Raw genomic sequence first — 27,912 nt, 5'->3', positions numbered from 1 at the left:
TCCTGTGCGGCTGAGCAGATGTGAACACCGAGCAACCTGGGGAACAATCCCGGGGACGGGACCTGCCCGGGAGAGAACGAGGGGGTGTGGACGTGGCCGACGCCACAGACGGTTGAGTCCTTAACGGAGAATTGTTGGTCTCCCGTTTTCCGAGGGCTTTCATCCCTCCGAAGTGCTCCTTGAATAATAGGAAAAAGGCAATTTGAATCTCAGCGACAGATTGGACATAACAGGTTGCAACTATTAGGTCTAATTTTACCAGACTGAGAAATAAAATTGCCGAAACATAAACATCGATCAGTGATGCAGTAAATTAATTTGTACAGAAAAAAGTCGTTTAACTGCAGTGCACATTAAACATAGAAAATTTCCAAAATTACTGCTCTCCGAATGGATGTGTACAACTTGTTTACTTGTTAAAAGCATGCGTCAGTTCTTTTTTTTTTTTCTGAGGCAACGTGGGTTCGCGTTGAGGGAGAAGGAAGTAAAGGGGGCGGGGGGTACAGAGAGGTGGGAGTCACCCCCAGAGACCCGAGTGTTGAAAATAGCACGTTTTCCCTGTCTTGGCGTTTTCAGATTGCTGTTTGGAATTTTGTCTTTCAATCTGTCCGTGGCATCACCCCAGATGTGCTCACCTCTCCTCTCGTCCTTCCAGGATAAATGTGATTTTTAAAAAAATAGTCCCGGCTTGTGTTTGCCGAGGGCCGGTGGTGTGGGGTCTTTGGGAGAGTTTCGTGGTTTGGTCCCCAGCGCGTTTGCTGTCACGGGTGTCCCAGGCTTGGAAGGACTCGCTGGACTCGCGAGGAATCTGAGCCCCCGATTCCTCTGTCGTTAACCCTTAAAGAAGCCAGTGGACCCGCGTCCCCGCTGCCTGCGATGCTGTGGTGAGGGGTGATGGCGAACCAAGTGTCTGTGCGGGCTGGCCCCGCCGTGCCGGCCGATACCATCGCCTGCCTGGGCTTTCAAGGACAGTGGTTCGATTCACACACGCTTCTGATAAGTGGCAGGTTTCCTGTGTCTTTACCGCCTGACAAGGGCATCGCTCTCAGGAGAGGCAGGCGACTCGGTCTGGACGGGGATCGCGGCTCCTTTGTGCTGACACGCTAAGATAATGGACAATTAAGGGAACCTTCGGCCGGCGAAAGGCTGGGGTTATCGCTACCACAGGAGCCCAGGGGATGTGGGGTGGGAGGGGAGGAGGACTGGGACTCGGTAAGGAGTGTGACTCGCAGGTGAGGCACCCGGTCACCTCGCACCTCGCCCTTGCACCCGTGAGGGATTGGCGTGTCCTCTGTTGGTGGCGTAGCTTAAAAAAATGCTGCGTTTGATACAAAATACTGCAGGAAACGGGGCCCTGTGCCGGCCTGCCTGTCAGGGGCAGGTGAGGCCAGGTAACCGAGGAGCAGGTTTTGGGGGGTCCGCTCTTGGACCCCTCACTGGGGTTCCGCAGATGGACGCGCCGGAGTCTAGGCTAGGGGTGGGCAACCTTTTTGACTCGAGGGCCACAATGGGTTCTTAAACTGGACCGGAGGGCCGGAACAAAAGCATGGATGGAGTGTTTGTGTGAACTACTATAAATTCAAAGTAAAGGAGCGGAGGGGAGAGCAAGAGAACCGGATAGAACAGCCGGATCCGGCCCGCGGGCCGTAGTTTGCCCAAGGCTGGTCTAGGCCCTAGACCAGGGGTCCTCAAACTTTTTAAACAGGGGGCCAGTTCCCTGTCCCTCAGACCGTGGGAGGGCCGGACTATAGTTTAAAAAAAAACTATGAACAAATTCCTATGCGCACTGCGGGCCCGGGACGCGTCGGCTGCTAAGCAGGACAGGCAGCGGCACCCGGCGGGCCGGATCCATGTCCTTGGCGGGCCGCCTGTGGCCCGTGGGCCGTAGTTTGAGGACGCCTGTCTAGACCCTAGGCCCCAGGGCAGGGCAGTGGTTATCAGCCTTGACTGCACTCCCGGGCCCAGCCCACAGAGTCTGATTTCAGGGGTCCAGGGAAGGACCCAGCATTTTCTTTCTTTTTAATGTATTTTTATTGATTTCAGAGAGGAAGGGAGAGAGAGAGAGAAACATCCATGATGAGAAAGAATCATGGACCAGCTGCCTCCTGCACGCCCTCTACGGGGGATCGAGCCCACAACCCGGGCCTGTGCCCTTGACCGGGATGGAACTGTGACTCTTCAGTCCGCAGGCCGACGCTCTGTCCACTGAGCCACACGGGCGAGGGCGGGCCCAGCATTTACAAAAGCTCCTGGGCAACGCCATGGCGTACCTGGTTGTGGGCTGTTGGCACGGAGTGAGCGAGAGCAGGGCCAGGCTCCTCACCGCTCGGTCCCGGGCGGACTGTCCGCTCCTCAGCAGCATCCATGAAGGCGGGTGTCGTGCTGGGGAAGGTGGGTGGCGCCGCTGGGCTTCTGTGGGTCCCGTGTGCTTGCTGGCCTCACAGGTTGGCGCTCAGGTGGGCCCGGGGACAAGCCCTTCCCCTGGCTGCTGCTCCTGCTTGTTCCCCCCCCCCCCCCCCCGCGCCCGTCTTCCGGCTTTTGCTTTTCTCCGGTAGATGATTGGAGCTTCCTCCCCCGTGATGGCGGGGGGGTGGGGGGGGCGGGAACCGATGGAGGATCAGCCCCCACCATTCAGCACTAATAAATGTGAGACGGTCGGTGTTTCTGAACTGGGGAGAGGGTAGCTGAGGGTTTCTGGACGTAAACGCTCATTGGTCTCGAGAGCCCAGGGAGAGAGGGAGTGTGCTGCTGCTAAGTGGTCCCCTCCGCTGGAGAGATGTGAGCGCTGAGATAAGCCTGGGGGGCGGGGCGGGGGAGGGGAGAGTGTGTTAACTGCTCCGGCTGCAAACCGCCCCTGGCAGCCGGAGATAAGACACCTTGAGCCACTCACAGGCTTGAAACAGGATGTAAACGCAGCCAGTGAAACCATGTGAGATGGAGCCCTTCCCTCCTCCACGCCAGGCTCTGCCAGCAGCAGCGTCATGTACGCGGCCACGGCCACGGGGGGTGCGGAGCCCACGGCCACCACCATGGGGGTGCAGAGCCCACGGCCACCACCATGGGGGTGCAGAGCCCACAGCCACCACTGCGGGGGTACAGAGCCCACGGCCACCACTGCGGGGGTGCAGAGCCCACGGCCACCACTGCGGGGGTGCAGAGCCCACGGCCATGGCCACGGGGGGTGCGGAGCCCACGGCCACCACCATGGGGGGTGCAGAGCCCACAGCCACCACTGCGGGGGGTGCAGAGCCCACGGCCACCACCATGGGGGGTGCAGAGCCCACAGCCACCACTGCGGGGGGTGCAGAGCCCACGGCCACCACCATGGGGGTGCAGAGCCCACGGCCACCACCATGGGGGTTCAGAGCCCACGGCCACCACCATGGGGGTGCAGAGCCCACAGCCACCACTGCAGGGGGTGCAGAGCCCACAGCCACGGCCACAGGGGGTGCAGAGCCCACGGCCACCACCATGGGGGTGCAGAGCCCACAGCCACCACTGCAGGGGGTGCAGAGCCCAGGAAGGGGCCGGGGGCCGATGGAGCCGCTGGGACCCGGACACGCAGTCCTGAGGGGCGCACTGGGCCTCCCCGCCAGCAGGCCTTGCAGCGGGAAGACGGACGCCAACCCGGACGCCGCTCCCCCCCCCCCCCCCCCCGCTCCTGCGCCAGCGGCTCCCCTGCCCCCCGTTTCCTCTGCTCACAGCTTCTGTCTGCGCAACCGAGGGCCTGGGCCGCCTTGCCCGGGAGCGATGCTTCCCTCCCGCCGCCGCGGCTGCGAGTCACGAGGACCCACGTTTGGGGGAGAGGCTGGCCGGCACGTGGGAAACACGCGGCCCTCGGCCTGTGCCGGCGCCACCGCCGCTGCTGGGCTCCCTCAGGAACTCGGCCGTGGCCTGTCTGTGCCCAGAAAGGACACGCAGCCACCAGCACCCGCTGGGCTCTGGGCGGGAGGAGGAACGCTGAGCCCATGGCCTTCCGTGGAGAGGATTGGAGCTCAGAGTCCTGGGGGGAGGGGCAGGGGGAGGGGGCAGGAAGGGAGATAAGGATCCTTTCTGTGAAAACTACTCCCCTCCCGGAGGGCTGGGGTCACCTGGGCCTTGGATTCCGGGGAGAAAGCCCCTTCAGGGGGTTCTGGGCAGAGCAGCGAGGGGACCAGGGCTGAGCGGCGCGCACTGTGAGACTTCACGTCAGTGATGTCAGCCTCGGGGGTACAAGGGGAGCTCCCCGAAGCTCGCCAAAGACGGGGTACCTGGCCCCCCAGAAGCTCAGGCTCAGAGGCCTGGGTGGAGCCGGGAGTCTGCTGTTTTGACAGGCTACCGGGGAGTCCAGTGGTTGGGGCAGAGGCCGGCGTGGGCCTTGCTGCGTAGTCATGGTCCCTGCAGTGCCCGCGGGGAAGGGGAGCTGGGGGGCGGGCAGGGAGCCTTCCTGGGCATGGGGGCGGCGGGCTCCTGAGGGGAGGAGGGGGCGGCGGGCTCCTGAGGGGAAGAGGGGGCTGGCCACAGGGCCCCTGGGATGGAGCCTTTTCTGCAGCTGGTATTTGCCAGACCTGAGAGGGGAGGGCGGAGGGGAGGGCAGAGAGGGGGCGGTGGGGAGGGGGAGGGGGAAGTGGAGGGGGGAAAGAGGAGGGCGGAGGAAGGAGGCCCATGTTAAGGAGAGCAGGAGGACTCTGTGTGTGTGTGTGTGTGTGTGTGTGTGTGTGTGTGTGCCTGACTACGTAGCCAGCCGCCAGAAGTGACATTAAGTTAAGAACTAGGCTGCTGTGTGTTGTCAGCAGTGGTTTCGGGGTCATAGAGTCATTAGGTGGTTTGTCATGTGTGTGTAACTATGGCAATAGCATGAATGAGCGTGGCAATGGGAAAAGCAGTGCGCAAAGCTAAAGCCGTTTTAGGGTGACGCCTCGACCCGTCAAACTGGATGGCGCAGTGGCTCTGGGGCGCTGGCCGGGTTCTGGCGGGAGGGTCGGGAAGGCGGGGCTTGGGGGGGTCGGGAAGGCGGGGCTTGGGGGGGTCGGGAAGGCGGGGCTTGAGGGGGTCGGGAAGGCGGGGCTTGGGGCCATCGACCACGTAGGCCAGGCCCTGCCTGCACCCGGGCTGGGGTCTGGGTTCTCGGGCCGGCGGCGGCGGTGCTGTTGGTGCAGGGTTCTAGCGAGTCCTTGTCCTCAGTCACCTGTGCGCTCACCTGTAAAGGATCACTCTTTTCCCCAAGGGCCGTCCCGGGTCCCAGAGCTGGGCCAGTCGGTGTAATGTCTTGGACCGTTAGAAACAGGCTTTGGCCAGGGCCAAACCGGTAAGCGCTGGGCGTCTGCACCTGTGCGTTGCGGTCCGCGTCCCCCACGGAAAGGCACGGAAACATTGCCACGACGTTCTCTGGGGAAACGACATTCAGAATTGGCGTGTTCCACCCGCGGGCCAAGCAGGCCCCCGTCAGGTTCCGTGTCTGAGCAGGAAACAATAGAACGCAATTGACTCTCCTTTAGGTCCTATCGCCCCAACGGCGCGGCTCCGTGCTTGAGCATCGACCTAGGAACCAGGAGGTCACGGTCCCATTCCCGGTCAGGGCACAGGCCCGGGTTGCGGGCTGGATCCCCAGGAGGGGGCGTGCAGGAGACAGCTGATCAGGGATGTTCATCATGGATGTTTCTCTCCCTCTCCCTGCCTCTTTGAAATCAATAAATATATATTAAAAATTCAATCGATCCATCGTAAGAGCGCCTTGGGTTTGCAGTGGAATTCGGCGCGCTCTGCGGGCGTTCTGGGTGTGGGCTGCCAGGGGCCAGGTGGGTACATGTTCCTGTGAAACAGACCCAGATGGGGCGTGGCTCCCGCCAGCTCTGTTCCCGCCTCGTCACCGTGGCCACGGTGCTGGCATCTTGCACGTTGCTTTGTGGGGTGACGGTTGTCTCGGGTGTGGGCAAAGTGGGTGGGAGTGGGTCAGGGAGGTGTCCCGGGTGTTGGGGTCCCTGTTTCGGGGATATTTGTCAACACGCTTCATGTCAGTTTGTCTTGTACAAAAAAACATATAATTTAATAAAACGGCAATTCAGTGTAATGTGTGTTCATCAGTCAACATTAGCTTCGTGATGACTTCCCCTAATGAAGCTTTCATTAAGACACGGTGGCGCCCTGACTGGTTTGGCTCAGTGGATAGAGCGTCGGCCTGCGGACGGAAGGGTCCCAGGTTCGATTCCGGTCAAGGGCATGTACCTTGGTTGCGGGCACAGCCTCAGTGGGAGGTGTGCAGGAGGCAGCTGATCGATGTTTCTCTCTCATCGATGTTTCTAACTCTCTATCCCTCTCCCTTCCTCTCTGTGAAAAATCAATAAAATATATTTAAAAAAATAAAAAGACACGGTGGCGCCTTGACCGTGTTTAGGTGGCAGGTTACTGTGACCGATGAGAAACAGCACAAGGATTTCAAAGATTCCCTGAGCACCGTCGTTTCGATTCCAGGTGAGGGGAAACCGGACCACGAGTGAGAGCTAGAAAGCAAAGGCAGGATCAGGCACCTGGAAGATCCACCACATCGACAGGGGCCGTGCTTTCTGGATGGCCTGTCAGCATTTGGTCAGTGAACACAGTGGGTGAGCAGGCCTGCCGACCAGGGCGGTCTGGCCAGGAAGGCCCTGGAGGGATTCTAAGGCAGCCGTGGGCAAACTACGGCCCGCGGGCCGGATCCGGCCTGCTGGGCTGTTCTATCCGGTTCTCTTGCTCTCCCCTCCGCTCCTTTCCTTTGAATTTATATTAGTTCACACAAACACTCCATCCATGCTTTTGTTCCGGCCCTCCGGTCCAGTTTAAGAACCCATGGTGGCCCTCGAGTCAAAAAGTTTGCCCACCCCCGTATCTAAGTTAATGGAGCTGTCCTTCGCTGTTGGTACAGCTCTCTTCCAGACACGCCGCCTTTAAAACAAGGACCCCTCACCCCCCCTGGGTTCCCGGGGAGCCAGCCTCAACTTTCCAGCGTTTGTTTTACTCTGAGCGTTAACAGCGTCAGCGAAGGCGGCAGGAGCTCAGACCCTCGGGAGGGAGGAGGCATGGGGGGCTGCGCTGTGGCTTCCTGCAGGCGCGTGAGGCCTCGGTCGCCCAGCACGCCACCGCGGATGTCCCTTCCCTGTGAGACGCGTGGGCACCGGGGAGCAGTGGGCAGGAGGGTGACGCGGGCGGCAGGTGCCGGGGGCATGGCTCCGCACCCACCAGCCATGCGTCTGCGCGGTACACTCCCGCCGGCCCGCGACCTGTGGGGGTCAGCGTGCGCGCCTTGAAATGCACAAGACTCCGCGTGCCAGGCCTCAGGGCCCCGTCAGGTCTTGGACACACAGACGTGGCATCGCGGGCACGGAGCGCCCCTGTGCCCTGCGGACGGCGGCAGCCGCGCCCACCGTCCCCCAGCGCTCTGTCTGGACGAGCACGCGGTATTTATCACTTCCTGCGCAGTGACCCGTGGGGGTGCTAATTGGTCATTAATTACATTTTAGCCTTTCAACACTTTTGTATTCCCCAGCGGCGTGGGCTGCGGTGAAGTCTCTGCGGTGCGGCCTTTGTGAACGGCCGGGCGGGCACGGCGGCGGCGGCGGCGCTGCGGGGAGGTGGCGGGGGAGAGCCGCGGGGGACACATGCCTCTTGGGGGTGGAGGCCCCGGTGCCCGCGTTCACCGGCCGTGGCCGCAGCCTGGGCAGAGACAGCAGTGGATAGGGTCTCGCGTGGCGAGCCGTTCCGGGCGATCGCTCTCTCTGACGTGGGATCTCACCGCCCGGCGTGCACAGTGGGCTGTGACAGTTCTTTAGACACCATGTCGCAGGGCAGGGGGCTTTCTGAGCGTCCTCGTTTCCCAGTGAACCCATTTTCCTGTTCAGTTTTCCTACTGGAGGACCCCTCCCCCGCCTGCTCCCGGGCGAGGTCAGTGTGCAATGACCGATGGTGGGCAGGGCGGCGCGGGGAAGTCTGCGGCCTGCTTGCCACCCGGTGTGGCTTGCTTGAAGCTCAGTGGACACACCGCACGCTTAGTGCTCAGGGATTTGAAGCAAGAGAGACTTTGCAAACCTCAACGAGGCGGAGCGAGGCGTGGGCCGGGGCAGGGGGGAAGGCGGAGGGGAAGGCGGAGGGGAAGGCGGCCACGGGGCGTCCGATGGGCCGTTGGGTCGCGGCCTTTATTTCGCTAATGAACTCGTCAAAACGTGCCAGCCTGCACGCTGCTAGGGAGTCGGCCGCAGGCCGCTGGTGTCCCGGTGACTATAAGGCATTCAGCAACATTTTGGGGGCATTGTCGTGTGTTGATGTTTAAACAAAAGCGTCCCTGAAGTGCTTTAAAGTGATTAGAACCTCAGTAGGAATAAAGCAACAACGGAACGACCGTTCATCTCTGTTCCTCGTGCTGTTGGCACAGGTATCCGTCGTAACCTGAGGGCGGGCGGCGTGGACCTTCCTCGTCAGAGCGATAGCTCGCTGCTTTTCCTGTCGCAGCCGCTCAGGACGCCCCTTCATACGTGTCCCGTTCGGTCCTCACTCACGGGGGGGCACACGGGGATTTTTCCGAGGTCACAGACAAGGCAGCGGAAGCGTAAACACGGGAATTTCTAGAGCTCACGCCGCTGTCAGACCTACACACACAGGACGTGGCATGGAATGCATGTTGGCTGGATGAATGAATGAACCGAGTGAGCAATGAGGAGCCACTCCACAGTCTCTGGGGCGTGAGTGCCTTTACAAAGACAGGACTACGGCGTCACTGAGCAGGCCTTGGGGCTGGCAGCAGGAGGAAGCAGCCGTGGCATTCACTCCGACGGTGCCTCCTTGTGAAGGGAAGACAACGAGGGGCTACTGAGGCAGGGCCCCCCGCCCCCCCCCCTCCTCCCGGGGTGCAGACGCCTCCCGGACACCCAGAGGCTGTGCTCATCATTCGTGATGCGTGCCTTTAAGGAGCCAGAGGACGGGGGAGCAAAGCCATGTCACCCCCACGGCTGGGACCCCTCTCCTCCCGTCCGGCTTCAGAAGCACAATGTCTCCGTTTCCGGGAGGGAGACGGGCCTGTTCTTTACGACGAGTTTCAGGGCAGCTTTTTCCTCTGGTTGGAGGGTGGGGTTAAGGGGGAACTGGCTAAGAACGCACTGTTTTCTGTTTGAGTTGGCCGCCGGAGATGGAATTCGTCGAGCTCCGTCTGTTCAAAGGAACTGCAGGCAGCAGCAAGCCAAGCGTCTGTGGCTCTCTCTGCACACGGACCCGCGTCTGGAGGGGGAGGCGGCCTTGGCCGTGACGGCCCGGGTCGCGGAGGGGGGGCGGTGCCCGATGTAACACCTTCCCGTCGTCCACGCCGAAGGGTCGTCGGGGAAAGGGAGGCGCTCTTTCCTGAGGGAGTGTTGGGAGGAAAAAAAAAACAAACCAGAGCAAGCAGCCCCGAGCTCGGGTATCTGGAATTCGCCTTGAGACTTTGTAGGAAAATGCGCACCCGCCTCCCGTCCCACAGCTGCCATCCTTCATCGCGGACCGCCCTGTTCCTCATCACCCATCGCCTGATGCCTGGGCTTGCTCCTTCCAGAACCCCTTGGAACATCACGCAGTTCAAACGCGTCGGTGAATGCGAACTGACTTACAGCTCACGTGTCCCTGGAACACTAGGAAGGCGGGTTCCTTTGTAAGGAGCTCCATCAGTTCAGGACAGAGGCGTGGATGGAGTGGGGGCTGTGGATGAAAAGAAGTGTTGGGCGGTGATTGAAAGTGGCCGCTTTTCTAAAAGCCGCTGACATTTCTATTGAGAAGGAGCGGAAGCGATGGTGCAACCTGCCCAGAGGTGCACTTAGAACAGGGGTGGGCAAACTTTTTGACTCGAGGGCCACCATGGGTTCTTAAACTGGACCGGAGGGCCGGAACAAAAGCATGGATGGAGTGTTTGTGTGAACTGATATACATTCAAAGTAAAGGAGCGGAGGGGAGAGCAAGAGAACCCTCCGCTCTTTCGGCTCCGCGGGCCGGATAGAACAGCCGAATGGGCCGGATCCGGCCCGCGGGCCGTAGTTTGCCCACGGCTGACTTAGAAGACCCCGGCCCTCCGCGCTGCGCACCCACCGTTGCTGTAAAACGCGCCCTGTGATGTGGGCGGGGAGATGAGTGGAAATGCTATGTGAGACGGCTCTGGGTGGCCCTGAGTTCACGCGACACATAGCCCGGTACCCGTGTCTGTGAAACGCTCACTTCAAACCAGTGTTCCCTGTGAGGAGGGCCTGGCTTCCCCGCGCCCTGCACCTGGGTGGGTCCCCTGGGGCCCCCAGGGTCCCCTAAGCTGGCTCCGGTGGCTGGAGAAGGAAGGCAGGGCTGCGGACTCTGTGTCACGTGGGTGTTCCGAGCTGTCCCTCTCACGTGCCGTCAGAAACACAGGATCTTGTGAAGCCAGTGGGGAGAATAATCTGGAAATTGGGGTGGGTCTGATGTGTGTCCTACACTTAAAACAGTCACCTCCTCGGTGAACTTACCTGGATGAGGAACAGTGCGGTGGCTGGCGGCTCGTCTCTCCGGGAGAGAAGGGGCGATGGCAAAGCTGCGTACTTGGCCCCCGAGTGACACGGTGAAGCCTGGGCTCTGAGGTGACCGGTCTGCACAGACCCCGGATCCCACCGGACCTGTGACAGGTGGTGCTGGGATCACTGCAGGGATGTGTGCGCCCTTGCCGTTCAGGTATCACCGGCTACTCCTATTTTATATATTTGACGGCTGCACATACAGCTGTGGATGCTGAAGGTGAAGCCCTCCGTTTCCCAGTGGGCCAGTTCTTAAAGTGTGAGGTTTGAGTGGTGCTTTTAAGGGAAAAAAAGTGATAAAGTATGTTCATGCGACCCACTAGAGCAGGGGTCCTCAAACGACGGCCCGCGGGCCACAGGCGGCCCGCCGAGGACATGGATCCGGCCCGCCAGGGGCCGCTGCCTGTCCTGCTTAGCAGCCGACGCGTCCCGGGCCCACAGTGCGCATAGGAATTTGTTCATAGTTGTTTTTTTTTAAACTATAGTCCGGCCCTCCCACGGTCTGAGGGACAGAGAACTGGCCCCCTGTTTAAAAAGTTTGAGGACCCTTGCCGAAACCATTTTGGCTCAGTGGATAGAGCGTCGGCCTGCGGACTGAAGGGTCCCGGGTTCGATTCCGGTCAAGGGCATGTACCTTGGTTGCGGGCACATCCCCAGTGGGGGGTGTGCAGGAGGCAGCTGATCGATGTTTCTCTCTCATCGATGTTTCTAGCTCTCTATTCCTCTCTCTTCCTCTCTGTAAAAAATCAATAAAATATATTAAAAAAAAAAAAAAAGTTTGAGGACCCCTGCACTAGAGCCGTGGTTCTCAACCTTTCTAATGCGACCCACAGGTTGGGAACCGCTAGCAGGGTCGCCTAAGACCAGGGGTCCTCAAACTTTTTAAACAGGGGGCCAGGTCCCTGTCCCTCAGACCGTTGGAGGGCCGGACTATAGTTAAAAAAAAAAAAACTATGAACAAATTCCTATGCGCACTGCGGGCCCGGGACGCGTCGGCTGCTAAGCAGGACAGGCAGCGGCACCCGGCGGGCCGGATCCATGTCCTCGGCGGGCCGCCTGTGGCCTGCGGGCCGTCGTTTGAGAACCCCTGCCTAAGACCATCGGAAAACACAGATATGTACATGGCGATTGCTAACAGTAGGAAAATTGCAGTTATGAAGTAGCAATGAAAATCATGTTATGGGTGGGGGTCCCCACCACAGGAGGAGCTGTATTTATGAAAGGGTCGCAGCCTTAGGAAGGTTGGGAACCACGGCTCTCGGCAGACGGACGGGAGGCCGGGGCCCTCCTCCGGGGTCAGCAGTCCCTGTGCCAGGAGGGCCGGGCTGGCTGCCGAACAAAGCCGCCTTCAGGCCGGACGGCTCGCCTCCCTCTGGCAGGGGCTCAGCGCGGCCGGAGGAAAGAAGGCTCCTTTATGCGCAGGCTGCTGACTCACGCCCGCCCGCCCGCCCGCCCGCGCAGGCTGCTGGCGAGAGGCGGCTGGCTTCCCCGCGGTCTCGGGTGCTGGCCACGTTCATCTCCGTGTTCACACACTTGTTTCCGTGTGCTCCGTGCACATGGCCGGGCGCGGCCCGCGCGTCGCTGCAGGAGAACATCTGTGCACACACACTCACATCTTGAAATAGACTTTGGGGCCGGGGCTGGTTTCCAGCGAAGGATTTTATTTTATTTTATTTAGTTTGCATTCCGGCTGTCAGCGTCCTGGATCTCGGGGAGTGGGCTAGCGCGAAGAAGGGACTGATTCCAAAAATGCACATGTGGACGCGGGAGCAGGTCCCACCGCCTCGCAGGGACCTCGCGTGACACAGAGAGACGGGCCTGCGGGCCGCCCTTAGGAAGAGCCAGAGCCATTGCCAGGGCGGGGAACGTCACAGGGACTCGGGAGCCGCAGCTGAAAGACTCCCCCGTACGGTTGCCACGTGAACAAAGAACCTGAACGCGCTGAAATCCGTGGTTGCCGTCGGTACCGTCTGCGCGCTGACCGTGGAAAAGCTGCCGTTCCCGGGATGGTGGCTGTCAGCGAGCCGCAGGCCGCGGGAATGTTGGCACCGCCGCCCCCGGGAATGTCTCGGGAGGAGACCTGATACCCTTCGCAGGGACCGGCCCCTCCGGGAGAGTCAGTGAGTCCCCGCGGGTCCCGGGGAGACTGGGTCCCTTTATAGCACTAGGAAACGAGTTCTGCTTCTTGTACCGTTTAGATTTCTCAAACAGACATCAGCCTTTCACGCCGCCTTTATTTTTCTAAAAAGAGCATTCCCTGCTCCCACCCTTCACTGCTGCTCAGTCTCCTGCGTGCCCAGCCTGAGCTTTATGCGTTCTGCCGGCGGAATCTGTGTGTTTGGGTCACAAAGACACATCATCCGTGATGGTCCCTCCTTTTTTTTTTCCCCTTTAGACCGACTCACAGGGGCAGGCGAGAGAGAACAGGAGGTACCCAGCCCCCTGAAACCCTGTCGGAGTACACACGGGTCCTACCCCTCCGCTCACTTGACATGCGGCTGAAATTTACACGCTGAAGCGAACGGTTATGTAATGGGGCTCCCCAGGCCTGGCCCGCAGACAGGAGCCTGATGGAAGCGTGTGTGGGGATCGCACGCTGCTGGTCAGGGGGGGCTGTGGCTCTCCAGTTCTTGGTACGTCCGTGTCATATAACACATCACGCCTGGACACAGCCTGCAGCTTCGTAATAAATTCACTTGCTAAACTTGGGGCTCGGGAGTTATTTCCTGCCGGCTAGAGGCATGACACATTCTGAGTCACCGTCTCCTTCAGCTGTAAACATGAGATGTGTTTGGAAATATCTTAAAAGTACAACAGCAAGATAAACGCCTAAAAGATACATGTGAAATGTGGTAGATTTTTTTTTTTTTTTTTTTTTTTTTACCTAGAATGCTAAGCAGAGTCTATACACAGTCATTTAAAAAAATAAAATGAAGGGACAAGTTAAAACGTTGGTCGGTGTTAGGGCTGCCGGCGTTAGGCGACTTCGGGTTTTTCAAGGGAAAGCTCACATCAACATGGATGTTTGTTTATTTTTGGAAGTTTTGAACATCGTATTTCTGTCTGTTGGGGGACGCGTGGCATTCACCTCACGAGTTCTTTATGATTTACGTGCGTGTGTAAGTCCAGCCCGCGTGAGGGACCCTGCCCGGGGGCGGGGTGGGAGGAGGGGTCCCTGGGCTCACAGTGAAGGCGGCAGGTCGTGCAGCCGCGACCTGGCCGGAGCCCTGCTGGGCGGGCAGGGGTCCAGGGATGGAGTCGGGCTGTTTCCTCGCGCGATGGCGAGGGCTGCCATCTGGCAGTGATAGCGAGGTGGTGTTGTCATCGGCTCCTCGGCCGGAAAGGAATGATGCTCGTCTGTTTCCTGTGGATAAGCACGGGCCTGACAAGCTCGTGAAACCTCGTTGCCTTACAGAACGCAGACGGCTTCGTTTCCCCGGGCTGCCGGCGTCCGCTTCTTGCTGATGACACCGCTTGCCTGTCGCGTTGAAGCTTTTGAAAACCTAGCTCGCGGGGCCCCCTTCTAGTGGCATAGACTACCAGCCGTGGGCAAACTACGGCCCGCGGGCCGGATCCGGCTGTTCTACCCGGTCCTCTTGCTCTCCCCTCCGCTCCTTTCCTTTGAATGTATATTCGTTCACACAAACACTCCATCCATGCTTTTGTTCCGGCCCTCCGGTCCCGTTGAAGAACCCACGGTGGCCCTCGAGTCAAAAAGGTTGCCCACCCCTGGTAGCCGCACGGCAGGACATCACGCCTGGACACCGCCTGCCGCTTCGTAATAAATTCACTTGCTAAACTTGGGGCTCAGGAGTTACTTCCTGCCGGCCAGAGGCACGACACATTCCCACATTCTAGCGGGATAGACTAGCCCTCACCATCATGCGAGGAAACAGGCCGACCGCACTGTCTCCTGCGGCCACTGGCCCGGCCGCTGCACGGCCTGGCTGCGCCGATTCAGGAAAACGCGCTCCTGCGGGGAAGGAGACGCTTTTCTGGTTTCCTGGGGTCTGGGACGGCCGATGGCTTTGACAAGCAAAACAGCGGTGGTTTCTCGACCTGTTGGAGGAGGGCTTGCTTCCGCGTGGGTGTTAAGAAGGAAGGAGAAGGAGGTTGCGTGCTGGTTAAGGACGGAGTTCCCCCCCCCCCTCTGCCCCCCGCCCCCGGAGAAGGTCCAGCTTCTAGCACTTTCTGGATAACTTTGCTCAGGTCCCTCAGCCGCTCAGGGTTGTTTGTCTTCTCTTGGCGCTCATAAATCCTTCAGCATTTACCATACCATTTATCACTTTTCCTGTTTCCAGTTTTTCACAAGTCGCTTTGTCTCTGCTCACCTCAAAGCGCGGGTCCTGTTTGGCTAAGGAAGTTCCTGCTGCCGCGCTTCGGCGGGAGGAAGCGATGGTGGGCAACCTCTTGAACTTTGCAAACAAAACAGCTCCGCTCGGCCTCGGGGAAACTCATTTCTCCTTGATCCCGGCTGATCCCGGCTCCGTGCAATACCGAGCGGCACCCTCCCCGCGCGTCACGGCCCCGGTTCTGGCCGGCGGTGCCGGGTCTCGGTTATTGAAGACGCCCCGGCTGTCTTTTTTATGACCCGCGCCCTCATTATTACTCTGTTTTCCATCTTCTTTCCCGTGCTTACTTTTTAATATTGTCCCGCGGAAAGCAATAAGGTCTGTCTCAATAAGAACCCCATAAAAGATGTTGGTCTTCAGAATTTCCTTTGGATATAAAAACAAGCAGAATGCAGAGGGACTTTTTTTTTATTAAATATTAGACATCTGGGTTGACAGCATTAATTTAAAGTCGTTCCCGTAATATTTCCTCTTCGTCTGCTTCTTCAGATGCTCACCTAATATGCAAATCACTTTCGAATGAATGCAGAAGAAACATTAAATATATTAAAATCTGCATTTTAATAAAATTGTCAGTGCGTAATATATACCTTGCTTCTAAGGAAGGGTGATCAGAGGTAATGAAATGGTAATTTGGACATAGAACTATTTAATATCTTTTTATATTTTAGACCCAGGAAAGAGGAAGTGTGGAATAAAAGCCCTGGGCTCGGAACGGAGCGGGTTCCGCTCGGGGGTTCTCCCCCGTTTCTTCTGAGTGGTTCTAGGTGGTTCTAGGTGGTTCTAGGTCAGGGGTGGGCAAACTTTTTGACTCGAGGGCCACAATGGGTTCTTAAACTGGACCGGAGGGCCGGAACAAAAGCATGGATGGAGTGTTTGTGTGAACTAATATAAATTCAAAGTAAAGGAGCGGAGGGGAGAGCAAGAGAACCGGATAGAACAGCCGGATCCGGCCCGCGGGCCGTCGTTTGCCCACGGCTGTTCTAGGTGGTCCAACTCTATGGACATGTTGAAAGGGCACAGTAACCTCAGCCGGTGTGGCTCAGGGCTAGAGCGTCGGCCTGCAGATCGAAGGTCCCGGGTTCGATTCCAGTCAAGGGCATGGACCTCAGTTGCAGGCTCCTCCCCGGCCCGGGCCCTGGTCGGGAAACGTGCAGGAGGCAACCCATCGATGTGTCTCTCTCACATCGACGTTCCTCTCTGTCTCTCCCTCTCTCCTCCGCTCCCTGTGAAATCAGTGGAAACATGTCCTCGGGTGGGGATTGTGAACAGACACAAGGGAAGAAAGGAAGGGCCCCCACGCCCGTCCCTGACCTCCCAGCGTGTGACACGGATGCCCGCTTGTCGTTGCAGATGGCGTGGACGTGGAAGATGACCCCACCTGCTCGTGGCCGGCCTCCTCGCCCTCCAGCAAGGACCAGACCTCCCCGAGCCACGGCGAAGGCTGCGACTTCGGAGAGGAGGAGGGGGGCCCCGGCCTGCCGTACCCCTGCCAGTTCTGCGACAAGTCCTTCAGCCGCCTCAGCTACCTGAAGCACCACGAGCAGAGCCACAGCGACAAGCTGCCGTTCAAGTGCACCTATTGCAGCCGCCTCTTCAAACACAAGCGCAGCCGCGACCGCCACATCAAGCTGCACACGGGCGACAAGAAGTACCACTGCAGCGAGTGCGACGCCGCCTTCTCCCGCAGCGACCACCTCAAGATCCACCTGAAGACGCACACGTCCAACAAGCCCTACAAGTGTGCCATCTGCCGCCGCGGCTTCCTGTCCTCCAGCTCCCTGCACGGGCACATGCAGGTGCACGAGCGGGGCAAGGACGGGGCGCCGCCGGGCTCCCGGCTGGACGACTGGAAGCTGAAGGACACGCAGAAGTGCAGCCAGTGCGAGGAGGGCTTCGACTTCCCCGAGGACCTGCAGAAGCACATCGCCGAGTGCCACCCCGAGGGCTCCCCCAGCGAGGACCGCGCCGCCCTGCCGTGCGGCTACTGCCACGAGCTCTTCGTGGAGGAGACCTCGCTGCTGGGCCACGTGGAGCAGGCGCACGGCGGGGAGAAGAAGAACGCGTGCAGCCTGTGCTCCGAGAGCTTCCTCACCGTGGAAGAGCTCTACAGCCACGTGGACGGCCACCAGCAGCCCGAGTCCTGCAACCACAGCGACAGCCCGTCCCTCGTCACCGTGGGCTACACCTCCGTGTCCAGCACCACGCCCGACTCCAACCTGTCGGTGGACAGCGCCACCATGGTGGAGGCCGCCCCGCCCCTGCCCAAGAGCCGCGGGCGGAAGCGGGCCGCCCCGCAGGCCGCCGACGTGGCCGGCGCCTCCGGCAAGCAGGCCAAGGTGACCTACAGCTGCATTTACTGCAGCAAGCAGCTGTTCTCGAGCCTGGCCGTCCTGCAGATCCACCTGAAGACCATGCACCTGGACAAGCCCGAGCAGGCGCACATCTGCCAGTACTGCCTGGAGGTGCTGCCCTCGCTCTACAACCTGAACGAGCACCTGAAGCAGGCGCACGGAGCTCAGGACCCCGGCCTGATCGTGCCCGCCGTGCCGGCCGTCGTCTACCAGTGCAACTTCTGCCCCGAAGTCGTCAACGACCTCAACACGCTCCAGGAGCACATCCGCTGCTCGCACGGCTTCGCCAGCCCCGTGGCGAAGGACAGCAACGCCTTCTTCTGCCCCCACTGCTACATGGGCTTCCTCACGGACTCCTCCCTGGAGGAGCACATCCGGCAGGCCCACTGCGACCTCGGCGGCTCCCGGTTTGGGTCCCCCGTGCTGGGGACGCCCAAAGACCCCGTCGTCGAAGTCTACTCTTGTTCCTATTGTACCAACTCGCCCATCTTCAACAGCGTCCTCAAGCTGAACAAACACATCAAAGAGAACCATAAAAACATACCCCTGGCCCTGAACTACATCCACAACGGGAAGAAGTCCCGGGCGCTGAGCCCCCTGTCCCCCGTGGCCCTCGAGCCGACCTCCCTGAAGATGATGCAGGCGGTGGGGGGCGCGCCCGCGCGGCCGGCCGGCGAGTACGTCTGCAACCAGTGCGGCGCCAAGTACACGTCCCTGGACAGCTTCCAGACGCACCTGAAAACGCACCTGGACACGGTGCTGCCGAAGCTGACCTGCCCGCAGTGCAACAAGGAGTTCCCCAACCAGGAGTCGCTGCTGAAGCACGTGACCATCCACTTCATGATCACCTCGACCTACTACATCTGCGAGAGCTGCGACAAGCAGTTCACGTCGGTGGACGACCTGCAGAAGCACCTGCTGGACATGCACACCTTCGTGTTCTTCCGCTGCACGCTGTGCCAGGAGGTCTTCGACTCCAAGGTGTCCATCCAGCTGCACCTGGCCGTGAAGCACAGCAACGAGAAGAAGGTGTACCGCTGCACCTCCTGCAACTGGGACTTCCGCAGCGAGGCCGACCTGCAGCTGCACGTGCGCCACAACCACCTGGAGAACCAGGGCAAGGCGCACAAGTGCATCTTCTGCGGCGAGGCCTTCGGCACCGAGGTGGAGCTGCAGTGCCACATCACCACGCACAGCAAGAAGTACAACTGCCGCTTCTGCAGCAAGGCCTTCCACGCCATCATCCTGCTGGAGAAGCACCTGCGCGAGAAGCACTGCGTGTTCGAGGCCAAGGCGTCCAACGGCGGGGCCAACGGGGCGTCCGAGCCGGTGCAGAAGGAGGAGGTGGAGCTGCAGACGCTGCTGACCAACAGCCAGGAGTCCCGCCACAGCCACGACGGCAGCGAGGAGGACGTGGACGCGTCGGAGCCCATGTACGGCTGCGACATCTGCGGGGCGGCCTACACCATGGAGACGCTGCTGCAGAACCACCAGCTGCGGGACCACAACATCCGGCCCGGCGAGAGCGCCATCGTCAAGAAGAAGGCGGAGCTCATCAAAGGCAGCTACAAGTGCAACGTGTGCTCGCGCACCTTCTTCTCCGAGAACGGCCTCCGCGAGCACATGCAGACGCACCTGGGCCCCGTCAAGCACTACATGTGCCCCATCTGCGGGGAGCGCTTCCCCTCGCTGCTCACGCTCACCGAGCACAAGGTCACGCACAGCAAGAGCCTGGACACGGGGAACTGCCGCATCTGCAAGCTGCCGCTGCAGAGCGAGGAGGAGTTCCTGGAGCACTGCCAGATGCACCCCGACCTGCGCAACTCGCTCACCGGCTTCCGCTGCGTGGTCTGCATGCAGACCGTCACCTCCACGCTCGAGCTCAAGATCCACGGCACCTTCCACATGCAGAAGACGGGCAGCGGGGCCGCCGCGGTCCAGGCCGCGGGGCGCGGCCCGCACGTCCCGAAACTGTACAAGTGTGCCTCCTGCCTCAAGGAGTTCCGCTCCAAGCAGGACCTGGTCAAGCTGGACATCAACGGGCTGCCCTACGGGCTGTGCGCGGGCTGCGTGAACCTCAGCAAGAGCGGCAGCCCGGGCCTCGCCCTCCCGCCCGGCGCCACCAGGCCGGGCTTGGGCCAGAACGAAGGGCTGGGCGCCCTCGAGGGCAAAGGCAAGGCCGGGGGGCCGAAGACGCGCTGCTCCAGCTGCAACGTCAAGTTCGAGTCCGAGAGCGAGCTGCAGAGCCACGTGCAGGCCGTGCACCGGGAGCTGCTGCCCGACGGAGGCGGCGGCGCACAGCTGAAGACGCCGCAGGTCTCGCCCATGCCCCGGATCAGCCCCTCCCAGGCAGACGAGGTAACCCCTTCTCACGCTTGCTTGCTGGTTTCACTCCCCCCCCCCCCCCCGCCCCGGGCCCGTCCCGCGGGGCCTTGGTAACGGTCCTGTGCCAGGAGATGCTGAGGCCGGAAGGCAGTGGTTTTCTGTTTGTTGTTTTCCCGACAGCCACTCGCCAGCATCTACTTCGTTCTTGAGACGCAGCCTTGTGTCCTGAGCGGGCAGCGTAGGCCTGGTTCCTGTCTCCCTGGGAGACCGTCTTCCCTGGGGCTGAGGGGCATCGCTCTGCCAGCCCAGCCCCCCCAACCCCCCCTCCCCGGGACCTGGAGTCTCCATGGCTCCCCCCGCACCTCCCCTCCCTCCTGCGTTCAGGTCCCGGCCGGGACTGCGTGTGTGGTGGGGAGAGGATGGCGTGCGAGTGATGTCCTGGCCGCCAGCCTGCTGGCCTGGAGTTGGTGGAGAAGATAGACAGACAGACATAGATACGTGGGTAACACACGGGGTGGGGGCGGGGGGGGCTTGTCCCTGCCATGTGGTCAGCGCTCATTGCTTTTCTAGTCTTTTCTGCACAAGAAGGAAGGTAGTTACCTCACAAGAGGCTTTTTCAAACCCACCCGCCTTTATTAAGCACATGGGCCCAGCCTTCTTAAAGGCACTACGCCCGCCTCTCCCTCTCCATCTGGGGTTGGGCTTCAAAGCGGATGGGGGTTTTCCGAGGTTAGGAGTCGCTCCCCGCTGTCTGGGCTGAAGTGAAGGGGCCCGTCCGTGCCCAGTGAGCGCGGTAGAAGTCAGGTCCCCTGGGCGCACTCACTTCCCTGGTTTCTTTGTGCTCGGCCACCTGGCTCCGGGGAACTCCGCCCACTCCCCACGGTCTCCATGGGAGATGCATCCCCAGTGACACCCCAGGGAGACGGTCTTCCTTCAGTGGTGGGGGGTCCCTGCCTTGTCCCTGCACTCACACCTCCCGGAGGCCCGCACCTCCCTGCAGAGAGCACCAGTCACCTGGAGGGGGCGCTGAGGAGACCGCCAGCCCCTCCCAGGCGGGTGGCACCTGTAGGGCAGGCACCGCCCACACCTCCCTTCTCTCAAGTCCGAGTAAACCTGCAGCTTCTCCTCCTTTAAATGAACGAGTTCCCGTCACCCCGATGGGGACAGCCGGGAGAGCGTAGTGTCGATCGTGGTTCGTGGCTCATGGCGGGTCCAGCGGTGTCTTTTGAAATGAGTATTGGCATTTACAATCAGGAGTTTTTGGTTTGTTTTTTTCCAAAATTCATTGCAAACATTTTTAAACCCATAGACGTGTTAAAGCGGGGGTGCGGATCCTCCTTCCTGCCGAGGGCCATGGGGATATTATGTAGCACATCATTCGCGGGCCGTCGGAATCATCAACGGAGCATTAGCCGGCTGCGGGTGGGCAAACGTTGAACTCACTCCCCATAATCCTTGGCAGCGCCAGACCGAAGGGTTCTCAGGCCTTACGTGGCCCCCGGGCCGATGTTCCCCACCCCTGAGTTAACAGCACCGGGAAACACGTGTGTGCCTGTGTGTTCATCTGTGCCACAGATTTACCAACTGCGAACATTTTGTCAGATTTCTCTCTCCCTTCATCATTTCTTTATTAATGTGAGCCACATGTGAGTAAATTGCAGCTATCACGATCTCGCCTCAGGATAAAGGAATTTTCCTGTTTAACCGTAACATCGTGAAGGCAATTAACGAAGCCAGCTAAAGAAATTAAATAAACCCATACTACCATCCAGGAGAAGTTCGTATTCAGATTTCCCCAATTATCCCCCCAAATGTTTTATTTTTGAAATGCTTTTGAGCAGGAATTCTTAAAAAAAACATTTATGCAGAGGATGACTCTTCGCCTGAAAAATGTTTCTATGCTGATCGTGTAGAGGAGTTTTTATACTCATGTTTAATTTAAATCGCGCATGAAGTTGAATTAATATGAATCTGTGTGTGTGTGTGTGTGTGTGTGTATGCATGAGAGAGAGGGAGAGAGATTGAGAATGTTAGGCACGTGTGCCTTTAACATGAAGTGGAACGGAGATCTTGTTTCTAGTAAATTGTGAAAAGTCACGTGCCTGTTTTATCTTTTCTGTTTACGGTTTATGTTTTCTGGTACTTCCAAATCGCTCCATATTTCAGTACCGTTGGAGGTGGAGTGTTTTAAACATCGAGGCGGACATGTGTGTGGTCTTTAACACATTAGTTTGGAGGGAGGTGAGAGCAGAACTCACCTTTAAGAGACGGGTGGTGGTGCCAAAACCGGTGTGGCTCAGTGGATAGAGCGTCAGCCTGCGGACTGAAGGGTCCCGGGTTCGATTCCGGTCAAGGGCATGTACCTTGGTTGCGGGCACATCCCCAGTAGGAGGTGTGCAGGAGGCAGCTGATCGATGTTTGTCTCATCGATGTTTCTAGCTCTCTATCCCTCTCCCTTCCTCTCTGTAAAATATCAATAAAATATATTAAAAAAAAAAAAAAAAGAGAGACAGGTGGCGTCTCTAATTATACCTCTGTCTCCACGGTGATCATAAAGCTTACCTACATCCTGCACTCACGTAGGACAAGATGTAAAATCGGTTCGAAGTGGTTTTTAGTTTCAATTCTTACGTTAGTGTTTTTCAAGTACTAGCTGCTGAGGGTTAACCATCACTCGTCACGCAGAGGGTCGCCTTTCAGCCTGACCGCCTGGAGCAGGGCCTTCGTCCACCAAATGTTAGGGCTCAGCGGTAACCCGGTTCCTTTGTGCCCCAAAAGGTCACCGATGGTCCCACAGGGGCATCACGGTCACCGCTCTTCTCCGCGAGACTCTATGGCATGACGTGTTATGTGCGCTCTTTCTCCTACAGCCAGGGGTCCTCAAACTTTTTAAACGGGGCCAGTTCACTGTCCCTCAGACCGTTGGAGGGCCGGACTATAGTTTAAAAAAAAAACTATGAACAAATTCCTATGTGCACTGCGGGCCCGGGACGCGTCGGCTGCTAAGCAGGACAGGCAGCGGCCCCCGGCGGGCCGGATCCATGTCCTCGGCGGGCCGCCTGTGGCCCGCGGGCCGTAGTTTGAGGACGCCTGTTACACTCTCTGCAGTTAAAAATGGACCGTGGGACAGAGTAGACTTGACCCAGGACGTTATTCAAACACACGTGACGTTGTAGAGAAAGAACCCTGAAAGGACCGTGTCGGCGAGAAAAAGACACGTCCTGCCATGAACTCGGTCACCTCCTCTGTTAGCCACGGTGAGCGTGTGGCTCCTCGTTGAGAGGAGCGTGTGACCTTCCCCGGAGCAGGGGACAGAGAACGGACGGCCTTAAGCGTTTGCCAAGAGACACGCGTGCCCCGCGGGGTACATACTATCGCAGGAACACGTGTGACATCTAGGCCTCGTGACCTCGAAGCCCCGGGAAGGAAGCAAAGGACTGGCAGTGTAGGTGGGATTGCAGCTCTTCTTGCGGGGGGTCGAGCCTTCAGAGGAGGAGAGACCGCGGGAGATGAGGAAACCCGCTACGTGGAGACGGTCCACCGGCGGCCGTGGGCGAGGCGGCACGGGGTGGCCGCAGCTGGCCGTCCGCACCTCGTCCGAGCGTGGGCGCCGTGGAGCTGGGCCGGCGGAGGCCGCGTCTCCCTCAGGGGCCAAGGCACCGGGCCGGGCCCGGAAGGTGTGGACCACACGCGTGTTCTTCCACTGAGTGTGTGAGTGACAGGGCCACTGTTCCTGTTGTTACCCCATTTTGGCTCAGACGTTGTTTCAGGTCGTCCTTCGTTCTGTCCCGTCCCGCTCAGCCGCTTTCTTCCCCCGAGAAGCTGCCCGCGCCCCTGCCAGGGTCACCAGTGGGCGCCGGGCTGTCCCAGCCATCACTGCCGCACTGGGCACACGGCTAGCTCTTCCCGCATGCCCTCTCTGTGGTCGGGACGCCCCCTCTCTGAGGTCAGGGCGCCCCCTCTCTGAGGTCAGGGCGCCCCCTCTCTGACATCGGGGCACCGCATCTCTGAGGTCGGGGCACCCCCCCTCTCCGACATCACAGTGCCCCCTCTCTGACATCGGGGCACCCCCTCTCTGAAGTCACAGCGCCCCCTCTCTGACATCGGGGCACTGCATCTCTGAGGTTGGGGCACCCCCCTCTCTGACATCATGGCGCCCCCTCTCTGACATCGGGGCACCGCATCTCTGAGGTTGGGGCACCCCCCTCTCTGACATCATGGAGCCCCCTCTCTGACATCGGGGCACCGCATCTCTGAGGTTGGGGCACCCCCTCTCTGACATCACGGCGCCCCCTCTCTGACATCGGGGCACCCCTCTCTGATGTCACAGCGCCCGCCTGCTTTCCTCCCGCGTCTGCCTGCAGAGGTGTCCTCGGCCTGTTCTGGAAACACAAGGATTCTTGAGGCTCATCCTCGGCCCCTTCCCCGTCCCCGTCCCTCCGCAGCCTCCCGTCTGTGCATGGCGCCCCGACTCCACCCTGACAGCCCCCCACTTCCCACCTCAGCCTCGGCTCCCGGTTCCCGCTCATGGACAGCTGGGCGTTCCGTCTGCGTCTCCGTGTCGGGAGGGCGGTGGACACAGACCCAGCTTTTGATCCGCTCCCCCGAAGCCCTTTTCCCGCTCCCATCCTTCAGTAAAGGAGCCACTTCGACCCGTTCCTCAAGCCAAACACCCGGCAGCGCTCCTGACGCCCTCACCCCCTTCATTCCGCACACCTGATCCGTCGGTGAGAACCATCGATCCGCCTCCCCCAAGTCTCCCCACTTCTCTCCATCTGCAGAGCCTTCTCTGTGGCCGGGGCTGCGGCCTCTTCCTGGACCCCCCCCCCCCCCATCTGCTCTGCCTCCAGCCCCTTCCGCGTGTTCGGTGGCAGAAGCTTGGACCGTGTGCGCTGCCTGCGTCACTCGAGGTTCTTCAGTAGCGTCCCGTTTCCCTGGAAATCCCACCCTCCACCGTTTACACGGCCACACGTGTGGCAGCAGCTGGCTGCCGCACCTCGTCCAGAGTGCCTGTGCTGTGTGCTGTGCCCGGCCTCCCAGCCTCCCAGCCCCGGCCTCCCAGCCTCGGCCTCGCAGTCCCCCGGCCCCCCAGCCTCCTGGCCTCCCATCCTCGGCCTCCCAGCCCCGGCCTCCCAGCCCTCAGCTTCCCAGCCCCCATCCCTCCAGCCTCCTGGCCCCCCATCCTTGGCCTCCCAGCCCCCAGGTTCCCAGCCCCCCAGCCTCTCAGCCCCCAGCCTCCCAGCCCCCAGCCTCCTGGCCTCCCGGCCCCCCAGCCTCCTGGCCTCCCGGCCCCCCAGCCTCCTGGTCTCCCAGCTTCAGCCTCCCAGTCCCTAGCTTCCCGGCCCCCCAGCCCCCAGCTTCCCAGCCCCCCAGCCTCCTGGCCTCCCAGCCCCCAGCTTCCCGGCCCCCCATCCCTCAAGCCTCCTGGCCCCCCATCCTCGGCCTCCCAGCCCCCAGGTTCCTAGCCCCCCAGCCTCCCGGCCCCCACCTTCAGCCTCCCAGCCCCCAGCCTCCCGGCCCCCCTGCTTCCCAGCCTCCCAACCTCCCGTCCTCCCGGCCCCCCAGCTTCCCGGCCCCCCAGCTTCAGCCTCCCGGCCCCCCAGCCTCGGCCTCCTGAGCGGAGATGCTTCCAGCCCTCACACTGCTGCTCCCTCCCCTGCCTGCTCGTCCAGGCCAGCCCCTTGGGACCACTGCCTCTTTCTGGTCTGTCAGATGGGCCTCCCTGAGCATTTTGCCCAAGTTAGTCTCTGCTTTAGGGTTTTGGTTATTTTTAGTCCTCACCTGCGGATATGCTTTTACTGGTTTTAGAGAGAGAGGAAGGGATAGAGAGAGAGAGACATCAGTTGGTTGCCTCCCATAGGCACCCAGACTGGGGATCGAACCCGCAACCTCTTGGTGTGCAGGACGAAGCTTCAACCACCTGAGCCCCCCGCTGGGGCTCCTCTTCAGGATTTAAAAAAAAAAAAGTCATTATTTCCTCTCTGGTTCATTTCCTTCTTCCCCTTCCTCACCTCTGAACACCCAGCGTCTGATCCGAGGACTCGGTAAATATCTGATGGATAAATGAACGCAGGCTCCGTGTTTGGGTGGGTGTGCGGGTGCGTCTGGTAACTGATACACAGAGGAGTGGATAACTTCACCCACAGTATTGATTGGATGCTCTGACGTTAGGGTGGACCGGAAGAGACTAAAATAAGCTGGAGGCTGGACGTTTCCCCACGAAAACCACCATCTTCGATAAGACGCTCCGGCGTCTGAGAGTCAGTGTTCCCTCGTCAGGGTCTCCCTCGGAACGTGGACGTGTCCGTGTGCCGAGTCAGAACCTGCTCACGGTCCAGAGCTCGGCTGTGCGGTGTGCAATACAAGTTGTCCGTATGAGGTTGAAGCAGACGCTAAGGTTTTTCTATTTCAAATGGCCGATCCTAAGCATGGCTGAGGCCAAAGAACAGAAGTGAATGAGTTAAGCTCCCTCTAAATGCACAGTGTTTTAAAATGAAGTAGAAACTTTACATGACCAAATAAATGACTCATCTTAAGACGCTGTTGCAGTCGCCGGAATGGCCTGGCCAAATTGTCTGCTCTCAGAGTTGTTGTGGTTGTGCTCCGTGTCCGCTTGGCATCGCCGCATCCTGGCACACACGGGGAGCTGATGGCCCTGGCGGGGATGTCAGGGTGTGGGACCCGGAGCGGCTGCCTCCCCTCCACTCCGTCCCGGTGTCCGGGCCTGCCTCGCATGATCCTCGCCCAGTTGTTCATTTCCCTGCCACGGCTCTGCCTAGATCTTCTAATATCCCAGGATGTTCCAGATTTATTTTTGTGTGTGGATGCTTTTAATCAGGTTGTAGTGTCATTTTAGAGCCTATAGCATTCAAAGATAGGAATGTGTTTGTATACAGACGTGCACCTTGGATTGCACACGATAGGTGTCTTTGGAGTGCTGGGCCCAAAGACTTTGGAATCATTCCGTGCAGCCGCAGAATCGCTTCAGGCACCTCACATTGTGGCTCCGATGGTGTGGAGGTCCCGGTTAACATGTACACTCCAGACGATGCTGAATAATGAAAGAAAATTAAAAGCTGCATTCTGGAATTCTTAATCCTGTACTGTTCCTCTCACCGTGTAATGCTGATGTAGATTTCTTTTAGATGCGTTTTGTATTCCTAGAAAATGAGCCTCCATATGAGCACCTTGCTGAAGGCTTGCATGAATTCGTGCATGGGTGGGGTCCGGCCAGCCTGGCCAGGGGGAGGGGACATGGTCGGTTGGCCGGCCTGCCTGCTGGTCTAACTCCTGGTTGAGGGGACAATTTGTATATTAGCCTTTTATTATATAGGATATACACTGAGTGGCCAGATTATTATGCGTTCCAGACCTTGTTCCCTTATTTATACTTTCTTCGTCACCTTTCACACTTTCACCTTTTAAATGCACACGTTTCTAAAGGTGCTGTTCGTACTGTCTCTCTCTTTCCCACACCCTCATTTCCTGTCACTTCGTTATTAACCCACACAACTGACTAAAACGTCACATCCCAACGTTCCGCTACCCAGTCCATGGTACCCGTTGGGCACCCTGCTAGCCCTTTGAGCAAAACAGATTATAATTTTTTTCCTCCGATTTTTTGTCATGTTCCAGCTTTCTCCTAGTCCTGCTTGTCTGAAACTTGGTTTCTACCTCCTGATCCCATTCTCCTCCCCTTTGGGTCAGTCACTGTCCAGGTAATTGCTCTTCTGTTCATATCTGCCACATCCCCTCTCCACACCGAGGCTGGACATTATAAACGAACTGGTTTCCTTCACTCCCTTCCTGTCCCAAAGCAGGTAAATACAACGTAAGATTCTTTGTAAGCATGTAACACACTCTGCATGCGCATCATAGAGACTGAGAGGCAGGTGGGATAGAAATCCCCATGGCCAGGCAGAACAGATGCACGTGTAAAACTTCATCAGGCAGCACACTTCAGTTACAGCTGCTGACTATATATACACCGAGTGGCCAGGTTATGATGATCTCTGAACGCATAATAATCTGGCCACTCAGTGTCTATCCTATATAATAAAAGGCTAATATGCAAATTGTCCCCTCGACCAGGAGTTCGACCAGCAGGCAGGCTGGCCAACTGACCATGTAACCTCCCCCTGGCCAGGTTGGCTGGACCCCCACCCATGCACAAATTCATGCACCGGGCCTCTAATATATATATATATATATGTATGTATACACACACACACACACACACACACACACACACACTGAGTGGCCAGTTTATGATCTCTGAACGCATAATAATCTGGCCACTCAGTGTATATCCTATATAATAAAAGGCTAATATGCACATTGTCCCCTCAACCAGGAGTTAGACCAGCAGGCAGG

General features: G+C 59.1%; 1 protein-coding gene across 4 annotated transcripts in view; it reads left to right on the top strand.

Annotated features, from left to right (window-relative positions):
* The window catches only part of ZNF521 (zinc finger protein 521), a 321,390-nt gene that overhangs the window by 130,405 nt on the left and 163,073 nt on the right, over positions 1 to 27,912 (top strand). For all 4 annotated transcript variants that reach the window (XM_080686741.1, XM_080686738.1, XM_080686739.1 and 1 more), the window contains one exon: positions 16,214 to 19,572. In XM_080686741.1, the coding sequence (XP_080542867.1) occupies positions 16,654 to 19,572 (2,919 nt within the window). In that variant the 5' untranslated portion in view covers positions 16,214 to 16,653. The remainder of the gene's footprint in view (positions 1 to 16,213; positions 19,573 to 27,912) is intronic.

Source organism: Plecotus auritus (genome assembly GCF_963455305.1).
Source record: "Plecotus auritus genome assembly, chromosome: 8".
Classification (NCBI taxonomy): Eukaryota; Metazoa; Chordata; class Mammalia; order Chiroptera; family Vespertilionidae; genus Plecotus; species Plecotus auritus.
This window is presented reverse-complemented; position numbering and strand designations above follow the sequence as displayed.